The 21,775-nt window shown below is 45.7% G+C and overlaps 1 protein-coding gene across 1 annotated transcript; it reads left to right on the top strand.

The window, feature by feature from the left end:
• On the top strand, nt 1–20,545 carry LOC142185179 (sprouty-related, EVH1 domain-containing protein 1-like). The gene is made up of 6 exons (XM_075260457.1): nt 1–201; nt 17,101–17,272; nt 18,134–18,302; nt 18,563–18,642; nt 18,824–18,985; nt 19,675–20,545. Exons 1-6 carry the CDS (start codon nt 191–193, stop codon nt 20,350–20,352), a joined length of 1,272 nt encoding a protein of 423 aa, XP_075116558.1. The 5' UTR covers nt 1–190; the 3' UTR covers nt 20,353–20,545.
• The last annotated feature ends 1,230 nt before the right edge of the window (nt 20,546–21,775 follow it).

Genomic DNA, 21,775 nt, shown 5'->3' with positions numbered 1-21,775 from the left:
TGGAAGATGGCTGCTCCTCCAACAGCCACATCATGATGCCCAGGGAAAAATGGAGAGAAAAAAGCAGAGGAGATGAACAATAAACCCTTGTGCCAGGAATTTGCATTTCTCCACCATACACATTACACTGGCAAGCCAGGAGCCCAGGATCATCCAGGAGACATCCAGCAGCCCTGGATCCCCATCAGCTATGGACAGAGAGTGAGTGCTGCCTTTTTCTATCATTGCCCCCTTGCCTGCCAACCCTAGGTGCCCCCCTAGACCAATGGCCACATGTAGATGGCAGACCCCAGCCTCCCCATCCCCTGGCCCCCTGACTCCCCTGTCATTCTGCATGGCTGCTGCAAATCTGGCAGATTCCTCTTTATTCTGCATCATTTCCTGCACTGGCTGCTGCCTGTGTGTGTGCACTGGGGGCTACATGGGGGGCACTGCCAGCTCTGCTCTTATTTTCCGCTGCCATTCAAGGTGGGGAAGAGGAAGGGGCAGATTTTTGTGAATCAACCCTATTTGCATCTGGATTCATTCATAAAAAAAGGGCTGTGATCAGTTTGAGGCACCATGATAGCTGCTTCCCCTCCCTCCCCACCCTCCCCCTCCTCCTTGGTGTGAGTGAGTGTGTGTGTGTGAGTGTGTAAGTGAGTGTGTCCCTCTGCAGATGTGATGCCCAGGCCAGGGCCAGCACACAGGGCTCCAGCCCATAAGCAGGGATTTAGGGACCCTTGTCACACTCTCACCTGCAAGCACAAAGAACCTCTGGTCATGTGACCAGCCATTCACAAAAATTCTCCTCCATTCAGAGATGCTTCATGTCTCCATGCATAGGGGGGTTCAGCTCTTCTGCCCCCTAGATGCCAGGGGCCCCTGCTTTGCAAATGGACACCCCCCTCCCCCAAGTAAAGAGACAGATCTGATTTTACTGCATGACAGGAAGGATCATTTGAGGCAGCTACAATGAATCTCCTCTATTTACTTAACCCTGTCACTGCCAAATGGGCATAACAGCAGGGCAGAGGGATTGCAGCAGCGCTCGCCTCCTGCTCGCCATGGCTGGGCTAAGCTCCGGGCAGCACCTTCATATATCACTTTATTTTTATTTTATTATTATTCTATTTTTTATTATCAGTGTCCTGCGGCTAATTCTATATCGTGGTGTCTTATTGCATTGTTAGATGTAGGTTGGATAATATCCTATATCCTCCTCCTAAGAGCCTGCTTACAATATGAAGGGTGATTCATGCAGGAAGTTACATTATACAGATGATTTATTTATAATCCTGGTGAGATATAACATTAGTGGTCGGTATTATGGCGAGAGGATGGGTCTGGGGGCTGTCACAGGAACATATAGATAGATATACATGAAATATATAGGCTTAGGAATCTGTGTATTTATTTTATATTATTGATACCATTCTATTATTATTTATATTATTACATTATTATTTATACTAGCACTTATAGTATTAATAGAATATTAGATTATTTATAATATCATGGTATTATTATTTAGATTATATTATTATTATTTGGATTATATTATACTAGGAGATTATCATGTATATTAATCTATTTACAATATGACATTCTTATTATTCATATTATTCCGTTATTATGCAGATATTAGAGGATAAATAATATAATAATAAGATGACTTTGTTAATATCCCCTTATAATCGTATTATTGTATAATAAGGGCGTCTTTCTCGATGTGGGTGCACAATGCTCGTGACGTCAGCGGTGTTTTTTTTTTTGCAGCCCTCCCCCCCCCCTCCAGATACAAAAACAGGTTCGGGGTTCCCTAAAAGACTGCAGCAGAATGATTTCAGCCCGGCTATAGGTGTTTGTCCTGGGGTTGGCAAAGCCGTCAACCAACGATGGCCAGAATAGAGATCACAGACTGAGCCGTCGGGATTCTCAGGGAATAGACATCTTTCCAGGGGTTCCCCTATGGTGATAGTCTTGGGAACCCCTGATGTAAATTGAATTTCAGCATGCCCAATGGGAGGTAAAGAGACGTACTGGTAAAGAGACGTACCTATAAAGAGACGTATCTATAAAGAAACATACCTATAAGAGACGTACCCATAAAGAAACGTACCTATAATGAGACGTACCTATAAGAGACATACCTATAAGAGATGTACCTATAAGAGACGTAGCTATAAAGAGACGTACCTATAAGAGACGTACCTATAAGAGACGTACCTATAAGAGACGTACCTATAAGAGACGTAGCTATAAAGAGACGTATCTATAGGGGACATACCTATAAAGAGACGTACCTATAAGAGACGTACCTATAAGAGACGTACCTATAAGAGACGTACCTATAAGAGACGTAGCTATAAGAGACGTACCTATAAGAGACGTAGCTATAAGAGACGTACCTATAAGAGACGTACCTATAAGAGACGTAGCTATAAAGAGACGTACCTATAAGAGACGTACCTATAAAGAGACGTATCTATAGGGGACATACCTATAAAGAGATGTACCTATAAGAGACGTACCTATAAGAGACGTACCTATAAAGAGACGTACCTATAAGAGACGTACCTATAAAGAGACGTACCTATAAAGAAACATACCTATAAGAGACGTACCTATAAGGGAAGTACCTATAAAGAGACGTATGTATAAAGAGACGTATGTATAAAGAGATGTACCTATAAAGAAACGTATCTATAAAGAGACGTACCTATAAGAGACATACCCATAAAGAGACGTACCTATAAGAGACGTATCTATAAGGGAAGTACCTATAAAGAGACGTATCTATAAAGAGACGTACGTATAAAGAGACGTACCTGGCAGCGACCCTTCTCCTCTCCAAAATAAACATACATGCTCAGCCGAGCCAAGTCTAAGGTGTGTTCAGATATTGCGGCAATAACACGCAGTTTCATTATGATTTGCCGCAGCACCTTGTTCACGAAAACCACAAACGTGCGGCAATTCCCAACACTGTTGAGGTTACGACGCCGGCATAGAGCTGGCGCATCCTCGGCACATCGTGGGCCTCTTGGTTTGACCATTAATTTTTTGACATGTTGGGTTCGGAATCTCAGAAAATGGCACCAAAATTGTGTCATGCGTTCTGGCTCAAAGCCAGCGAAGTAAAAGATGGCGTAACCTCAAATATCCGGCGTTCTCATTATGGATGACTGAGGGGTGCGGACACAAGGCGGCTGCCATATGTGGTGGAGCGTTCACGTGGTTTGTTGCTTGGCCACACAGTTTTCTCCCGTGATGTTACCGCTGCAGTTTATGCCATATGTATGTTCAGTTTAGGATCTGTTCACACCGGGGTCCATCACACTGGTGACTGTCGCAACCCACTGACTCATTTTGGGATTTGAGGATTCTCTCATTTTAATGGTAAAAATAGCGCCACGTGATAGACTGTTCTGGACATCAGATGTGACACTGGAACCCCCCCTCCGCCAACAGAGCCTAACATATGACACGCAGTTCACATCCTATACGGGGATCTCCCTGTGTTACTCTAAAGCCCAATTCACATGACATAATGTCCATGAAAACTGAATGTAGACGTCTGGTTTTGGCACCGTTGTTCATCCACCCTGTCTGTTTTTGAGGGCCGCGTGTCTTCCATTTTGCATCCATGTTTAATCTGGTGAATTTTGTTGCGCCTTCTTTTTGATCGCACCGATCCGTTTTTCTTGGACGAAACTTGGACGTCACTTTGTTTTATATCTGTTAAAAATGGATCCATTGATTCCTATCCTTGTATGTGTCAGAACAGAGGAGTTAGATAGAACCGATCCGTGTTATTACCGCTTATCTGTCAGACATGTGACCACACTTATGTGAATAAGGCCTAAGGCTCAATCCAGAGGAGGCCGATATTCTCTGCTGCGGCTTTACTGCGAATCCTCAGGAAATCGGTGAAGAATTCTGGACAAAATCTGTCAGTGCTGAAAGCGGATTTTGTAGGAGATTTGACCAAATGGCGACATTTGTATTGCAAATTTCTGATAATTCTGCGCAGGAATGAACATTGAGCATGCTGTAGGTTATAACATATGAACATGCTGCGGATTATATCATATGAGCAAGTTGTGGATGAACAACAATTCCGTCATGTCTGAGTGTGACATCATTTGCTGTTCTACCCCAATGAGGTTGTTTGTCCTCTTCTGGCATTGGGTGGGTTACCCATATGGGCTAATACTGGGGGTCACACGGTTGATGATGCATACAGTAGATCTAGAAATCCAGTTCTCAGCATCTTCCCATGTATATTAGGTGTAGTAAGATGTTATGATGTAATGGTGGGGGGATGTTTTACATGACCCCCTTTTCTTGGCCCCCACATAGCACACAACCACCTTCTTTTTGGTCTGCACAGTATGTGACCCCTTCTGTTATGCCTCCCCCTCCAGTATATGACTGAGGAGTATTATTTTTTGTAAATTGGCTTCTACTTATCGTATTATTGCAGTAAGTAGCGGCCAATAATGTTTATGCACCCGTCCACGCTTCTTTTCAGTCCGGCCCTGCTACCGCCCCTAGGATGCGCTATAGGTGACGTTGAAGAATACGAGGACGCTGGTTGTAGCATCCTGGCGTCCTTCAGCGTTGTAACGTAAGTGCGAGCACTGCCTAGAGGGGGTGGCAGAGCCGGCCTGGACAGGAGAGGAGACAGGTGAGTAAAAAGTATCGGCCGCAACTTACTGCAATAATACCATAAGTAGCGGCCAATTAGAAAAGAAATGTCTCCCCCAGTTTATTCCTTGAGGCACCGCCTGAGACCATCACCATAGGGCGCATCATGGAAGGTGCACCCCCTGGTTGAATCAAATCAAATAGGCTTTATTGGCACGTCCGAATAGATATTTGGCATTGCCAAAGCTAGTAAAGTGGGGGGGGGGAGTTGGAGTCGAGGTGGAGAGTATGGGGGAGGTCGGGTGTGGTGGCTGATTTGGGGTATAACAGTCCGTGGAGTCTCATCTTCCTCTTATTTGGTGGCCACTATATGGGGAGGTGGGGTGGGTGGTTTGGGGTATAACAGTCCGTGGAGTCTCATCTTCCTCTTATTTGGTGGCCGCCATATGGGGAGATGGGGTGGGGTGGGTGGTTTGGGGTATAAAAGTCCGTGGAGTCTCATCTTCCTCTTGTTTGGTGACCGCTATATGGGGAGGTGGGGTGGGTGGTTTGGGGTATAACAGTCCGTGGAGTCTCATCTTCCTCTTATTTGGTGGCCACCATATGGGGAGGTGGGGTGGGGTGGGGTGGCTGATTTGGGGTATAACAGTCCGTGGAGTCTCATCTTCCTCTTAGTTGGTGGCCGCCATATGGGGAGGTGGGGTGGGGTGGGTGGTTTGGGGTATAACAGTCCGTGGAGTCTCATCTTCCTCTTAGTTGGTGACCTCTATATGGGGGGTGGGGGGTGGTTTGGGGTATAACAGTCCGTGGAGTCTCATCTTCCTCTTAGTTGGTGACTTCTATATGGGGGGTGGGGGGTGGTTTGGGGTATAACAGTCCATGGAGTCTCATCTTCTTCTTGTTTGGTGACAGCTATATGGGGAGGTGGGGTGGGGTGGGTGGTTTGGGGTATAAAAGTCCGTGGAGTCTCATCTTCCTCTTGTTTGGTGACCGCTATATGGGGAGGTGGGGTGGGTGGTTTGGGGTATAACAGTCCGTGGAGTCTCATCTTCCTCTTAGTTGGTGGCCGCTATATGGGGAGGTGGGGTGGGTGGTTTGGGGTATAACAGTCCGTGGAGTCTCATCTTCCTCTTAGTTGGTGACCTCTATATGGGGGGTGGTTTGGGGTATAACAGTCCATGGAGTCTCATCTTCTTCTTGTTTGGTGACAGCTATATGGGGAGGTGGGGTGGGGTGGGTGGTTTGGGGTATAACAGTCCGTGGAGTCTCATCTTCCTCTTATTTGGTGGCCACTGTCACGGAGCAAAGGTATACGTCTTCCTCCGGAGGATATCTTGAATCAACATGGACGCAAGAGGTCGGGAGACAACAGCAATTTATTGTAATCCACAAAGTTAGTAGCCGGCGGCGGTCACATCAACCGTAACAACAATAAGTCCACAGAAGTCACAATCCAATGATAGCTTTGGCTCCTTGGTCCTGTAACTAAATCCTGGCTCTCTACAGAGCTGTGCACAGGCCGGCTAACACATACTAACTGCTAGCTATATACTATATACTAAGACTGTTACACCTATATCTGTGGGTGGGAAGGGCTGAGTCACAGATCCTTCCCCCCTCACCTATACCAAGGAGAGCAGACTCCCTGTCTACTATGGACAATGCACCATCCAACATCTTCTTGGAGACACCGATCAGATTATCTCCACCCATTGTCCTCACTAGTTAGAGGGATTTGCATACAATGTGCTAACACACTAGACCCCAATCAGCCAACTACACATTGATGTATATAACAGGTTAGAGAATACATTCCACATGAAATATATATTACACATTGCCTATAGTATAGACTCTAACCATCCCGTGACAACCCCTCCCATTCTCAAAACATGTGCATGACACAATTGGCCTACACAGGTAAATTGGGGAATGCACATCAGTCTCTATAGCTCATATGTCCTCCTGCCGGGATAACCCATCTGTGTTCTGGTGTTGGTTCCCTCGGCGGTACTGAATGGTAAAGTTGTAGAGTTGAAGGGCTGGCATCTGGCAGAAAATCCGGTCGATCCATGTTGGCGTCTCTCTGAGCTTGGCTTCGGGTCACTGCTCCCACAAAGTGGCACTGTAGATTTCCAACATCGTTGCCTAACAGAACATCGGCCGGCAGCCCGCTCATCACACCAATTGTGCATCGTTTTGGTCCATAACCATAGTCGAGTTCCACGGTAGCTTTAGGAATACGTCTCCGAGTACCTCCTGCCAACTCGATAGAAAGGCCAGGGCCCTCCTCTAGGGCCTCGGGTCGAACCACTCGGGGGTCCGCTACCGTTAGGAAAGCTCCCGAGTCCTGGAATCCAACAACTGTTCGGCCATCCAGTAGGACCTCCTGCAAGTGCTTCCTCTGAAGGTTTGCGGGATGTGTGGCGGAAGGCTGAATCCCATAGACCCCTGGAGGTGGAACAGATGGGTCATTCATGGAGTCATCTGGAAATGGGGCCAAACTTTCAGTCCTAGGGGTGGTTCCCAGGTAGTGAATAGGCCGGGATGCCACGGTGGCCCGTGCCCCCATGTTAACAGGGCAACTAGCTTGCAAATGTCCAGGCCGCCCGCACCCAAAACATCTGCGCTCTAGCATTCTTCCAGTAGGTCGTTGTCTAGGGACAGGGTTGTTCATAGCTGGAGGCCGATGGGCTGGGGCAGGGGTAGAGGGGGAATTGTAATCCTGAGGCCGGGCACGAAAGGTGGGTGGCTGGCTGAAGGGTGTCTGGCGGACTGTGGTAGTTTTCCGCTCCTCTGCAAACAACCTCTTCCACTGCGGCTTGATGGTCAGGCCCTCATCTGCAAGGGAAGCAGCTTGCTCCACTGTGGCTGGGTTCCGTTCCAGCACCCACTCACGGATCTCAGCGGGGCACTGGGAAAAGAACTGTTCCTTAAGTATGACTTGGAGGATCTTATCGACTGTGACAGCCTCCTCTCCTTCTAGCCAGCGCTTGCATGCTTGCTTCAACTTGTGGGCGAACATGTGGAAGGAGCTTCCCCCATTGTAAGACAAAGAGCGGAACTGAACTCGGTAGGTCTCTGGAGTGACTGCATAATACTTCTGCACCGCTCTTTTAATGGCCTCATAGTCCCGCTGATCACTAGGGTCCATGGCTCTGAGAGCTTCCGCAGCCCCATCTCGTAGGTGCCCCACCAGATACCGGACCCAATCCTTCTCTGGGACTTCCATCAGGCGGCACTGGTGTTCGAAGTCCTGAAAATATCCATCAACATCCCCAGCCGCTTCATCAAAGGTCTTGAAGTGTTTATGGGAGACATATGGTGGTTCTCTCACTGTTGGGCTGGGGGTCGACGTTTGATTATAATTCCGCGCAGTTATCTCAGCCATTCGCATTTCATGCGCCATTCTTTCCTTTTCATGCGCCATTCTCTGTTCCTCCTTCTCCGTTTCCTGAGCCCTCTGTAATGCTCTACTCCTTTGCTCTGCAGTTGCTCCTAGCCCCAGCACTGCCAATTCCTCCTCATACAAAACAACCCATCTGCTCTTTTGGGTCTGTACCTGCCACTCCTGTATCTCTCCAGTCTCCTGGGGGCAGCCCTCCTCATGGCCGCTTTGCAGGGTCATCTCCTCCAGTGCCTCGATCAGTTGCTCTTTCGTTCTTCCCTGGTAACTCAGGTTTAGTTCCCGGGCCCTTACTTGTAGACTTGCAATAGTCCAGTTCCTGTATTCTGAGGTTGTGGCTCCATTAATCGCTGGGCTGCTGTAGTCCATCTCGCTGTCCGCTGTTGATCCCACCACTGCCAACCAGTTGTCACGGAGCAAAGGTATACGTCTTCCTCCGGAGGATATCTTGAATCAACACGGACGCAAGAGGTCGGGAGACAACAGCAATTTATTGTAATCCACAAAGTTAGTAGCCGGCGGCGGTCACATCAACCGTAACAACAATAAGTCCACAGAAGTCACAATCCAATGATAGCTTTGGCTCCTTGGTCCTGTAACTAAATCCTGGCTCTCTGCAGAGCTATGCACAGGCCGGCTAACACATACTAACTGCTAGCTACAACTATATACTAAGACTGTTACACCTATATCTGTGGGTGGGAAGGGCTGAGTCACAGATCCTTCCCCCCTCACCTATACCAAGGAGAGCAGACTCCCTGTCTACTATGGACAATGCACCGTCCAACATCTTCTTGGAGACACCGATCAGATTATCTCCACCCATTGTCCTCACTGGTCCTCACTAGTTAGAGGTATTTGCATACAATGTGCTAACACACTAGACCCTAATCAGCCAACTACACATTGATGTTTACAACAGGTTAGAGAATACATTCCACATGAAATATATATTACACATTGCCTATAGTATAGACTCTAACCATCCCGTGACAGCCACCATATGGGGAGGTGGGGTGGGGTGGCTGATTTGGGGTATAACAGTCCGTGGAGTCTCATCTTCCTCTTAGTTGGTGACCTCTATATGGGGGGTGGGAGGGGTTTGGGGTATAACAGTCCGTGGAGTCTCATCTTCCTCTTAGTTGGTGACCTCTATATGGGGGGTGGGGGGGGGTTGGGGGTATAACAGTCCGTGGAGTCTCATCTTCCTCTTAGTTGGTGGCCATTATATAGGGAGGTAGGGGTGGGGGGGGGTTTGGGGTATAACAGTCCGTGGAGTCTCATCTTCCTCTTGTTTGGTGACAGCTGGACACGTATCGGGCAGCGATCTCCACAGTGGTTGTCTGTTACCATGGAGATACATAGATCTGAGTAGCAACTGTAAGCACAAAATGGTAGGAAATATTTTAGTGAATTCTGTTTCTGTTCCTTTAATTTCTATTTCCGATGCTTTGGAGCAATAAAATGGATGTGAAAGGTGAACTCACAATTTTAGGCAGATTTTAGAAATGAAGAGTGTGCACTGCCTGGGGGACCCTCAATGTCCGTCCAGTATTCTTGTCTTATCTTTATTGGGTTATATAAAAAGGGGACAATGTACTGTGCAGGGGCCAATAAAGGAGATGTTATATTATGTGGGGGCCAATAATGTAGGATTTTTGACCTGCAAATGGGTGGGCAGTTCCGGTAAAGAGGGCCATTAACCCATCCCTGTTCTCCAATAATTTATGTCTAGTGATTTATAAGGACTCTCTGACACATCGGGGCTGATATATTATGGCCTGTACAGCAAAAAACTTGTGCACAAGCCATGAAAAAGTGGTAAGGATCTGGTATGGGGTTCTGTTGAGGTGCATGGACCCCGGAGGATGCGCCTACTTTATAACAAGGTGGTCACTTCACTATAATTTAGGCACAAGCTCCAGTGGGGGAGAGATTATCAAAACCAGCATGGAAAACACCAATCTTCATCAGGTTAGGTTCTTCCATTGCAGACTCCATCACCAACAGGTGATGTCAGTAGACTTTTTTGGATACCCAGTGCTCCTGCCATTTTGTAGACAGGACATTTCCTGCTGGTAGATTGCCGTTGGTTCTCCGTCATCCATACTTTAGTGAACGCCCCACAGTCATTGCTGTTTCTTTGCTGGTCCAGGTGCTTTAGAGGGTCTTGGACCACTTGGCTGTACAGTAGACATTACTGATATTTGCACAGATAGATGATGACAGATTTAAAGGGGGCACTTACTGTATGTGAGCCTTTAACTGAGATAGTATATTATGGGGGCCTGTAATGGGGGAAATTGCTGTGTGGTCGGCCTGTATCGGAGATAGCATACTATGGGGGCTTGTAATGGGGGAACTTACTGTGCGGGGACCTGTAACAAAAATAGTATACTGTATGGGTACTGTAATGGGCACAGTATATTGTATGGGGGCTGTAATGGGGATAGTATATTGTATGAGGGTCTGTAATGGGGATAGTATATTGTATGGGGGCTGTAATGAGGATAGTATATTGTATGGGGGCTGTAATGGGGATAGTATATTGTATGGGGGCTGTAATGGGGATAGTATATTGTATGGGGGCTGTAATGGGGATAGTATATTGTATGGGGGCTGTAATGAGGATAGTATATTGTATGGGGGCTGTAATGGGGATAGTATATTGTATGGGGGCTGTAATGGGGATAGTATATTGTATGGGGGCTGTAATGGGGATAGTATATTGTATGGGGGCTGTAATGGGGATAGTATATTGTATGGGGGCTGTAATGGGGATAGTATATTGTATGGGGGCTGTAATGGGGATAGTATATTGTATGGGGGCTGTAATGGGGATAGTATATTGTATGGGGGCTTTAATGGGGATAGTATATTGTATGGGGGCTGTAATGGGGATAGTATATTGTATGGGGGCTTTAATGGGGATAGTATATTGTATGGGGGCTGTAATGGGGATAGTATATTGTATGGGGGCTGTAATGGGGATAGTATATTGTATGGGGGCTGTAATGGGGATAGTATATTGTATGGGGGCTGTAATGGGGATAGTATATTGTATGGGGGCTGTAATGGGGATAGTATATTGTATGGGGGCTGTAATGGGGATAGTATACTGTATGAGGGTCTGTAATGGGGATAGTATATTGTATGGGGGCTGTAATGGGGATAGTATATTGTATGGGGGCTGTAATGGGGATAGTATATTGTATGGGGGCTGTAATGGGGATAGTATATTGTATGGGGGCTGTAATGGGGATAGTATATTGTATGGGGGCTGTAATGGGGATAGTATATTGTATGGGGACCTGTAATGGGGATAGTATACTGTATGAGGGTCTGTAATGGGGATAGTATATTGTATGGGGGCTTTAATGGGGATAGTATACTGTAGGAGGGTCTGTAATGGGGATAGTATATTGTATGGGGGCTGTAATGGGGATAGTATACTGTATGAGGGTCTGTAATGGGGATAGTATATTGTATGAGGGTCTGTAATGGGGATAGTATATTGTATGGGGGCTGTAATGGGGATAGTATATTGTATGGGGGCTGTAATGGGGATAGTATACTGTATGAGGGTCTGTAATGGGGATAGTATATTGTATGAGGGTCTGTAATGGGGATAGTATATTGTATGGGGGCTGTAATGGGGATAGTATATTGTATGGGGGCTGTAATGGGGATAGTATATTGTATGAGGGTCTGTAATGGGGATAGTATATTGTATGGGGGCTGTAATGGGGATAGTATATTGTATGGGGGCTTTAATGGGGATAGTATACTGTATGAGGGTCTGTAATGGGGATAGTATATTGTATGGGGGCTGTAATGGGGATAGTATACTGTATGGGGGCTGTAATGGGGATAGTATATTGTATGGGGGCTGTAATGGGGATAGTATATTGTATGGGGGCTGTAATGGGGATAGTATATTGTATGGGGGCTGTAATGGGGATAGTATATTGTATGGGGGCTGTAATGGGGATAGTATACTGTATGAGGGTCTGTAATGGGGATAGTATATTGTATGAGGGTCTGTAATGGGGATAGTATACTGTATGAGGGTCTGTAATGGGGATAGTATACTGTATGGGGGCTGTAATGGGGATAGTATATTGTATGAGGGTCTGTAATGGGGATAGTATATTGTATGGGGACCTGTAATGGGGATAGTATACGGTATGAGGGTCTGTAATGGGGATAGTATATTGTATGGGGGCTGTAATGGGGATAGTATATTGTATGGGGACCTGTAATGGGGATAGTATATTGTATGGGGGCTGTAATGGGGATAGTATATTGTATGAGGGTCTGTAATGGGGATAGTATATTGTATGGGGGCTGTAATGGGGATAGTATATTGTATGGGGGCTGTAATGGGGATAGTATATTGTATGGGGGCTGTAATGGGATAGTATACTGTATGAGGGTCTGTAATGGGGATAGTATATTGTATGGGGGCTGTAATGGGGATAGTATATTGTATGGGGGCTGTAATGGGGATAGTATATTGTATGGGGGCTGTAATGGGGATAGTATATTGTATGGGGGCTGTAATGGGGATAGTATATTGTATGGGGGTTGTAATGGGGATAGTATATTGTATGGGGGCTGTAATGGGGATAGTATATTGTATGGGGGCTGTAATGGGGATAGTATATTGTATGGGGGCTGTAATGGGGATAGTATATTGTATGGGGGCTGTAATGGGGATAGTATATTGTATGGGGGCTGTAATGGGGATAGTATACTGTATGAGGGTCTGTAATGGGGATAGTATATTGTATGGGGGCTGTAATGGGGATAGTATATTGTATGAGGGTCTGTAATGGGGATAGTATATTGTATGGGGGCTGTAATGGGGATAGTATATTGTATGGGGGCTGTAATGGGGATAGTATATTGTATGGGGGCTGTAATGGGGATAGTATACTGTATGAGGGTCTGTAATGGGGATAGTATATTGTATGGGGGCTGTAATGGGGATAGTATACTGTATGAGGGTCTGTAATGGGGATAGTATATTGTATGGGGGCTGTAATGGGGATAGTATATTGTATGGGGACCTGTAATGGGGATAGTATATTGTATGGGGGCTGTAATGGGGACAAGTGTGGGGGCCAATAAAAACAATATACTGTGTGAGGGGGATCAGTCAAAGAGACATTATACCGTGTCAGGGCCCATTCAAAACCTCTTGCTATGGGGCCCCCTCTGTCCAAGTTACAGCCCTGTGTAGAGTTGTAACCAGCCATGGTGGCTGAGAAGGCCCAAATGTCCCTTTATTAGTAGACACCTGCCAGACACTCCCTACATACAGGTGCGGTGCGATTTCTGGATTAAGCAGCTACATTTCTCTAACTCTTGAGGCCGCGGCGATTCTCCATTTTTGTTCTTCTGGTTTTTACTGCTCGCCTTCCAAAAGCCATAAATTGTTTTTATTCTTCCATTCGCAGAGATGTATTTTTTGTGGGACACGTTGCACTTTGTATTGGCGCCATTTAATGTTCTGTACAATGTACTGGGAAGCCGAAACAAAATCAGAATGGGGTGGAATTGGGAAAAAATCACAAATGTGCCGTTTTCTTCTAGGTTTTTACTGCGTAGGACACGTGTTACGTATGACATGTTTGCTTTATTCTATTTATGCTAAGGAGACTTTTTCGTGGGCCATATATAGTTTTTATTTTACCATTTTGAGGGATGTGTGAGGTTTTAATCACTTTTTATGTCATTTTTTAAGAGGTGAAGTCAGGTTAAATGTTTTTATATTTTATAATGAGAGATTTTAGGACTTGGAGATGCCTGAAGGGTTAATTTATTTATATGGGGTTTAGAGATAGGGTGATTTGCAATTTTATATGGATTTTTAAAAATATTTTTAATACTGTTGTCTATTACCAGATATATGTGCCATCAATTTAGAAAAATGGCAACTGCGTGCCAAGATTAAGCATCATGATGTCTACCTATATAATAGAGAGATGTCTATTTCTGCCATTGGGATGCTTTCCTGCTGTCTTGAGATGGACAGCAGACCACATGATTCAGACAACTCGTGTGTATAGAAGTCTATAGAGAGGGAAGGGGGAGGAGTGAGCAGGGAATACAAGAGATAAAGAGAAGGAAAGATGGTTGTCCTAGAATGTTATGGCTTAGTGTCCACGTGACCTCCTATGACTGGTATTAGGCACCACGTTTGTGTCCACGACAAAGCACGCGAGTAAGAGTTACATTTAGGTGAGACGTACACTATGTGATCAAAAGTATCCGGAAACCCGGCTGAAAGTTGGTGGCGCCTCCATCGGTAATGCTGCATACAATATGGCGTTGGCCCACCCTTAGCCTTGATGACGGCTTCCACTCTCGCAGACATACGTCTAATCCGGTGCTGGAAGGTTTCTTGGGGAATGGCTGCCCATTCTTCACGGAGTGCTGCACTGAGGAGAGGTATCGATGTAGGTCGGTGAGACCCGGCACCAAGTCGGCGTTCCAAAACATCCCAAAGGTGTTCTATAGGATACAAGTCAGGACTGTGTGCAGGCCGGTCCATTACAGAGATGTTATTGTGGTGTCACCACTCCGCCACAGGCCGTGCAGTATGAACAGGTGCTCCATCGTGTTGTAAGATGCAATCGCCATCCCCGAATTGCTCTTCAACAGTGGGAAGCAAGAAGGTGTTTAATACATCAATGTAGGCCTGTGCTGTGATAGTGCCACGCAAAACAACAAGGGGTGCAAGCCCCCTCCATGAAAAACACCACCACACCATAACACCACCGCCTCCGAATTTTACTGTTGGCAGACGACGTTCACCGGGCATTCGCCATACCCACACCCTGCCATCGGATCGCCACATTGTGTACCATGATTCGTCACTCCACACAACGTTTTCCACTGTTCAATCGGCCAATGTTTACGCTCCTTACACCAAGCGAGGCGTCGTTTGGCATTGACCTGCGTGATGTGTGGCGCCCAATCACCTGACCACATACGAAGTCCGTGAGTTCCGTAGAGCGCCCCATTCTGCTCTCTCACCATGTCTAATGTCTACTGAGGTCGCTGATATGGAGGACCTGGCAGTAGGGGGCAGCACAATGCACCGAATAGGAAAAACGTAGGTTTTGGAGTGTGTCTGGATACGTTTGATCACATAGTGTATGTACTTGGAGGGATCGCCAGGAAATATCCATTTTATTATAAAACTCTATTTTCTAATAAACATATTTTTTAAGAATTTTTGGTGATGTTTTTAATTTTGTATCACCACAGGTCTAGGCCTGCTCTGTGACCTGGGCAGGAGTCATTGTGTAGAGGGGAGAGTAGATAAGATGTGACATCCTCTATAGTGACTGGTGGATTCTGTATCTTATCATCGGTGTGCTGTAAGTCAGGTGACTGCTGCAAAGAAACCTCCTACAGAAAACAGGAAGCCTCAGCGTATTATTTGGCTTAACCCCTTCCTGCCGGAGGAATTTTTTGTTTTTCGTTTTTGACTCCCCTCCATCCAAACCCTATAACTGTTTTTTTCTTCATGATGCCGCCATTTATTATTCTGTACAATGTCCTGGGAAGCTGGAAAAACATTCAGAATGGGGGGGGGGGAATTGAAGAAAAACTGCATTTGTGCGATATTCTTATGGGCTTTGTTTTCACGGTATTCACGCTGCAGCCAAAATGACATCACCTGTATTCTATGTTTTGGTACGATTCCAAGAATACCAAATTTAGGCCGGGGCCCCACAGGACGTAAACGCCGCGATTTGCCCGCAGCGGGACGCTGGTAAAATGGTGCCTCAGTCCACTTTGACCAAGGCACCAGAGGGGTTAATGCCTGTGATCAGTGCCCACAATGATTGTGGGCATTAGCGTAGGGTCTCTGCTGTATAAAACAGCGGAGACCCGGTGTTAATGGCCAGAAATGTGGGATTTTTAGGATTTTTTTTAAAACATAGATAATGACTTGGACAATTTTTAAAAACCTCATCAAAAATTCTTAAAAAATATGATTAACATAAAACTTGATTTAAATGAATAGACCATTTTCTGGTTAAATTTACTACATGTGAATGATGCTATTCACATGACCATCTTCTTTGGCGGTCCGTTTTAACGTATCGTATAAATATAGGTCATGACCTATTTCTGGCCATTTTCACGAATTCCTCAATAGACACAAATCTATGAGTCATCCATGGAAACGGGTGCCCCTCGGAGGCAAAACAGACGTGAAAAACGAGCCTTTTTCAAATTAGTTTTGTCCCTTATTCGTTTGAATTTAGCTTTACTGTGACTTGGGCCGCACTGTAACAAGGCAGAGGGTATGACAGAGGGTATGACAGAGGGTATGACAGGGGGTATGACAGGGGGTATGACAGAGGGTATGACAGCTGTCACCATCAGTCACATGCCGGGAGCCGAGGCTGCACCACCTGCTAGATTCAGGCCAAGTGTGAACCTTCTAGCCCATACATCTCAGGAACAACCAAGAAAACACAGACTTAGATGTTGGAGATGAATATGACAACCAAAGTGCTTTACTCACATCTGTACATGTCAGTACTTCTCTGTATATGTCCTGCATGGTCCTGGGCCTGTTACTGAGTGCAAGCCCATTAACGAGCAGATTCTCCTGTACTTACTGTGTGCAGTGTATAGCATTTAGTATACAAACACCAGGATGGAGAACTAAAAACTCTACATAGAGGAGGAAACTGCTAAAAACTGTTAGTAATGTAATGGCCATAAGTAGTGATACTCCTCATGTAATGTCACCTGAAACAACCAGGGTAGACAACAAAATTGAATGGGATTTTTTGCATATTAATGACCATATCAGACATGGTTTTGGGCCTGTAGGGCTGTTTGGTCGCCGACTTCTGGTGAGTGCCTTGTTATGCTGTGATGTCAGAGTGTTGTCTTCGTGTAGGTTCTGCCTGATAGTATCCATACAATGACCAGTAACATGGTATGATCTGGAATATCCCATCAAGATTTGTTCCTTCCAATGTTTTGAGTGTTTTTGCACCTTTTGTTTCCTTTTGTGCCGTTTGTAGTTGCATCTTGAGTATCCGTGCGGTGGTGATGTCCAGAGATGACTCCAGTGGGGGCTGGGTACCTATGGCAGGAGGAGGTCTCAGTCACATCACGATGAGCAAAATACGACGACCAGACACCTCTCGCCAACGAGACTTCCTTATTCTTGGGGAACGGGTGAGAGACCAGAGTGTACGTATCACCGCCATGTAACGTGTATAAAAGCAATGTTTATATTATTTTTCCTATGTCACATAATGGGATAAGGAATAGGACATACCAAATACCCGCAGTCATCACAAGCAGTCAGCCATGTTAGGGAGGGGGTTGACCTTTAAGCTTTAGGAACCCCAGTAGTTCATCACAAGGTGAGGACCACAACCCCCAATATAAGCTAATTATATATCTCCACTGCTGGACCCTCATCAATCCACTAGAAAGTTTAATGAAACCTGTAAGTAAGTGCTCAGTTCCCCTGCAGCGCCTCCATAGGGGAAATATAGTATTGCATGGAGCTAACCTTAATAACATGACCTTGTAATATGCAGACATTCTGGTGCTTACATTTCACCTGTTCCAGTCCCTCTGGCTGAGACGCCAACGAGAGGCTCCGTGTCCTCCTATCTCACATCAACAGGGCTTATATCTGTGGAAAGGCTGAATAGATTTGGATAAAAAAAAACCTCCAAAATGCTCAGGGTGACATATTATGTATGTCATTGGGCTTCTTCGTGGCTGCTGTGAGTGGAGAGGTGGCCACGTATGTCTATCCCTCTTTATCCATTTCTATGGCCTACTTGGCTATATCTGAAACTCCCATTCTAGAAAATGGCAAAAGTCGGCCACATCTCCACTCTTAGTTGCATCTGATGGGGGTAGTGGGACCCCTGCTCTCAAAAATAGGTGCAAGTCCAAGAGAGGTCCAAGAAAACCTTCATCTATTGGAAATGTATATCATATCTATAGGTCATAAATTTACATCTAACAATTAGAAACACTTACCTTAATATGCAGGATACCAGTGGGTGATAGCTGTTCACGTTTCTTCCACAGACCATGCTTGAGTGTATCCTGAAAAAGGGTCTTGTCTACAATAAAGCCAATCCCATCTTCCATCACTGGAAAGTAGAAGAGAACAGGTTTGGCCTGACCTTCCAATGCCCAGCCGATGGAGACAAATTTGAGAATAGAGTGCAGGCTGCTATGGATGAACTGGGAGAAGGTTTGTGATAAAGTCTATTGTTCTCTGGCCTTAGATACTATATACTGTATCTCAAGAATGTACCAGGGGTGGGTGACCTACCGTTCTGCTGGGCGCCGGATGCCAAGGGATACTCCAGTTTTCTCTGACACTCCAGAATGTTTTGTAAAGCCTTGCTTCCTCTATCTACAAGATCGGGATCTAAGAACTGTCCACGTTGTACTTCTTTGCATGTCTATGGTCAGTGTAATAATATAATAACATTCACTTCTTCCTCATAGGGTCTATGACACACTCAACATCCTCATCTTCATCCTCCTCCTCACGAGAAGCGGCTCAAGCTATGGGGGATGTCATGCCAGTAAGTCTCCAACCTACAACCCTTATCAGTCCTTTCTTCATTATGTCCAATGAATCCATATAAGTCCTTTAGCCGATCCCTTGACCAAATCCAAGGACTATCCCATCCCTTCCGTGTACAACCTAAATTTCTTTAGTAATCTACTGCATTGATAAGATTTTTTTTCTACTTTTTGTGTTAGATTCATACAGATAGCGAATCATCTTCTAACAGCCGGAAGGAAATGTTACCAAAACACATCACCATCGTCACCAGTGAGTCGTCCTCTAGCTGCTACGTGAGATCTCCTGTTTCTGAAGAATTTGGGTTTTCCACTGGTCCATCAGTCAGTCCAACCACACAGGTATAAATAGTTGTCTGTACTTATACTTGCCAGTCTGTAGTTGACCTGTAGGAATTTGGAGAAAAATTGGAGGCAGTCTTCCACCCTAGATTCCTCTCCATATCCTGGCCCTGTGGAACCTATAAGGGAAAACCAAAGCAGAGATTCATAAATAACAACCTTCATGGTCCATGTGTCAAACCTTTTGAGGTTGAGAGTCCCAGATGGTAACTTACTCATCTCTGATCAACCCCATTGACGTCCTGACCTCCTCATACACATGCATCACTGGCTGTGGTAAACTGGCCATATTTTCATGGGAATGGGAGGCGGGCAAGTGGGGAGAAGATGGGTTGTTCAACTAATTGTTGTCATGATGCTTGTCTGTGTAATTGACAAACTGTATGACTATTAGGAAGAATAAAAAATGGGCGTATACTTCAGATAGCTGTTGGGCAGAGGGGAGTAAGCTTCATCAGGTGGGTTTTATGCTCTTTCAAATAAGTGGTTGGCCATGCTGAAATTGGCCATGCCCAATCCTTTCTTACCCAGTATCTGAAGAAGGACGTCAACTGAACGCCTAATATACGTTATGTGGTCACCAGTCCAACCAAAGTCATTGGGTTTGGCACACTTTAGTCTAATATGTATGGTCACCTTTAAGATAAGAAGTGTCTTTTCGTTGACTAACGTATTCACTTCTCCTTCAGTCACAGCCTTTAAAGCGTTTGTCCTTCCATGACGAAGAAGAACTTGAGAGCATCAACCCATGCAAAGATCTTTGGGTATCCAAGGGATATGAAGACTATCGGCGCGCAGCTCTACAGCAGCCTGAACAGTCCAAGTCCGACTTGAGAGTCCACTTCCAAAAAGCCACCGGGAGCAAAGCCAAGGACAGGCACTTTCCAGGAGCTGTGGGCTCGAGTACATCAGAAAGTGAGAGTCAGTTGAAGGACCCTAGGGCCTCCCCTTCATGCAGGATTCATGGCACCCCTTCTCCTAAGTCTAAGGAACACTCTCATCTGTCTGGGGAGGAGGACACAGCCACCGCCCGTTGCGTCTATTGCAGGGACGTGTTTAGCAGTGAAGAGAATGGCAGAGGGCAGTGCCAGGACGCTCCAGACCCCATAGGGCGTTGTGTCTACCAACTTTCCTGCATGTGGTGTGCTGAGAGCTTACTATACCACTGCATGTCAGACTCAGAGGGCGAGTATTCGGACCCCTGCTCCTGCGACCCAGGGCATCCCCATTTCTGTATACGCTGGGCTGCCCTGGTGGCCTTGTCTCTTGTGGTCCCCTGCATGTGCTGCTACCTCCCATTACGGGCATGCCACTGGTGTGGTGAACACTGTGGCTGTTGCGGGGGGAAGCATAAAGCGGTGCGGTGAGAGGAAGAGAACAGGGTACGAGGAGGAAAGTGTAATGTTCAATTTTCAACCTCCTGAGAGCCAGCATATTTATATGGCAGGCAGGATCTGTGCCAATCTTTGTGAGCGGGCACGTCATACAACTAGCCCGGGAGATATGTGTATTTCAGACAGGATATGGCTGCAGAGGCATCGACCTACCAAAAAGAGGCAGGAGGGAATTTGGTTCTATGTTATAACGTGTCATGTATTACAGGCTTGAAGTGAAATTCCACAGAAGACCAAAAATGAGCGAAGGTCTCAAAGAATCCAATGTACAGACTAGCCTTCGATTTGAGGGGATGAAACCGTGTACACATGCCCTCTCTCTGAAACCTATAGAATGTCACGGGTTACAAGGGTAACAGGGTAATCTTTTCGCTCTCAGATTCAAAAAGTTGAAGACTTGGACCATGAAGTTCCTACAAGACTTTCATATCATACTAAGTTTCACCTTTAAGGGTCATTGAGTCATAATGATGTCATCATCCAATGTCCGTAATGTGGACTTTAATTGTCCTTCTGAAGGACACGGCAACCAAGATAGGCCAAAGTGTAAATGTGTCATGACATAGGGACAATTATGCCAAAAACCCCATCGATGGTGAGAACATGACTATCTTTTCTAGCATTATCTTCATGGTAGGGTATTTTGGTCTTCTGTGGAACGACGTTTCCATACTGTAATTACCGTAGGCAAAGTTGTCTTGTGGACCAAAGCTTGGATGTACAGAATCAGGAAAGCAAAGATGGCAGAGATATTAGATGTGGGGAGGCATCACACGTTCCCATGTAACTAGCACCTCTGTATCTACACCTGCAATGCTGACATTCATCCGGGAGAACTTAGACTGTCTCAGTGTAAAGGACCTTGCGGTTTGGGGTGGGTCAGATCATGGTGGGTCAGGCCATGTTTGCTTGGACAGGCTGAGTAAATTTTGACTGAATTAACTGTGCGCCCTCAATCGTGTCCTTATACCTGAGCCTGTTCTTTGGTGTATTTTCCTTTCCGATCCATGTTTATATCAATAACATAAGGGGGCAGCCAAACCGGCGGAGACGCTTCTTCCGAAACAGCTATAGAAGGCCAAACCTAATGGTCATTTATACATGGCCGCCAGCAGCTGTGATTTTTTTTTTTTATAGCTGTTTTTGTAAGAAAGACGCCTTCACCTTGAGGAATGGACAAGGCTTTACTCCAGTGGTCAGTAGTGGATGGGGCTGAATTATACTGGTATCATACTGGGACAGGCTAGGCCCAACATGGAAACCTTCTCTGCGTTCAGTAGATATTTAAGAAGTTTTTGAAGTTCTTAAGATTTCAGTTTATCAAATCAACATAAAGTACTCAGTTCTCAATATGGTGCCTGAAATTACCTGGGAACCAATCACATCGCAGCTTTCA

This window comes from Leptodactylus fuscus, chromosome 11 (assembly GCF_031893055.1).
Source record: "Leptodactylus fuscus isolate aLepFus1 chromosome 11, aLepFus1.hap2, whole genome shotgun sequence".
Classification (NCBI taxonomy): domain Eukaryota; kingdom Metazoa; phylum Chordata; class Amphibia; order Anura; family Leptodactylidae; genus Leptodactylus; species Leptodactylus fuscus.
Note: the sequence above shows the minus strand (reverse complement) of the source record. Positions and strands in the feature narration are given on the sequence as shown.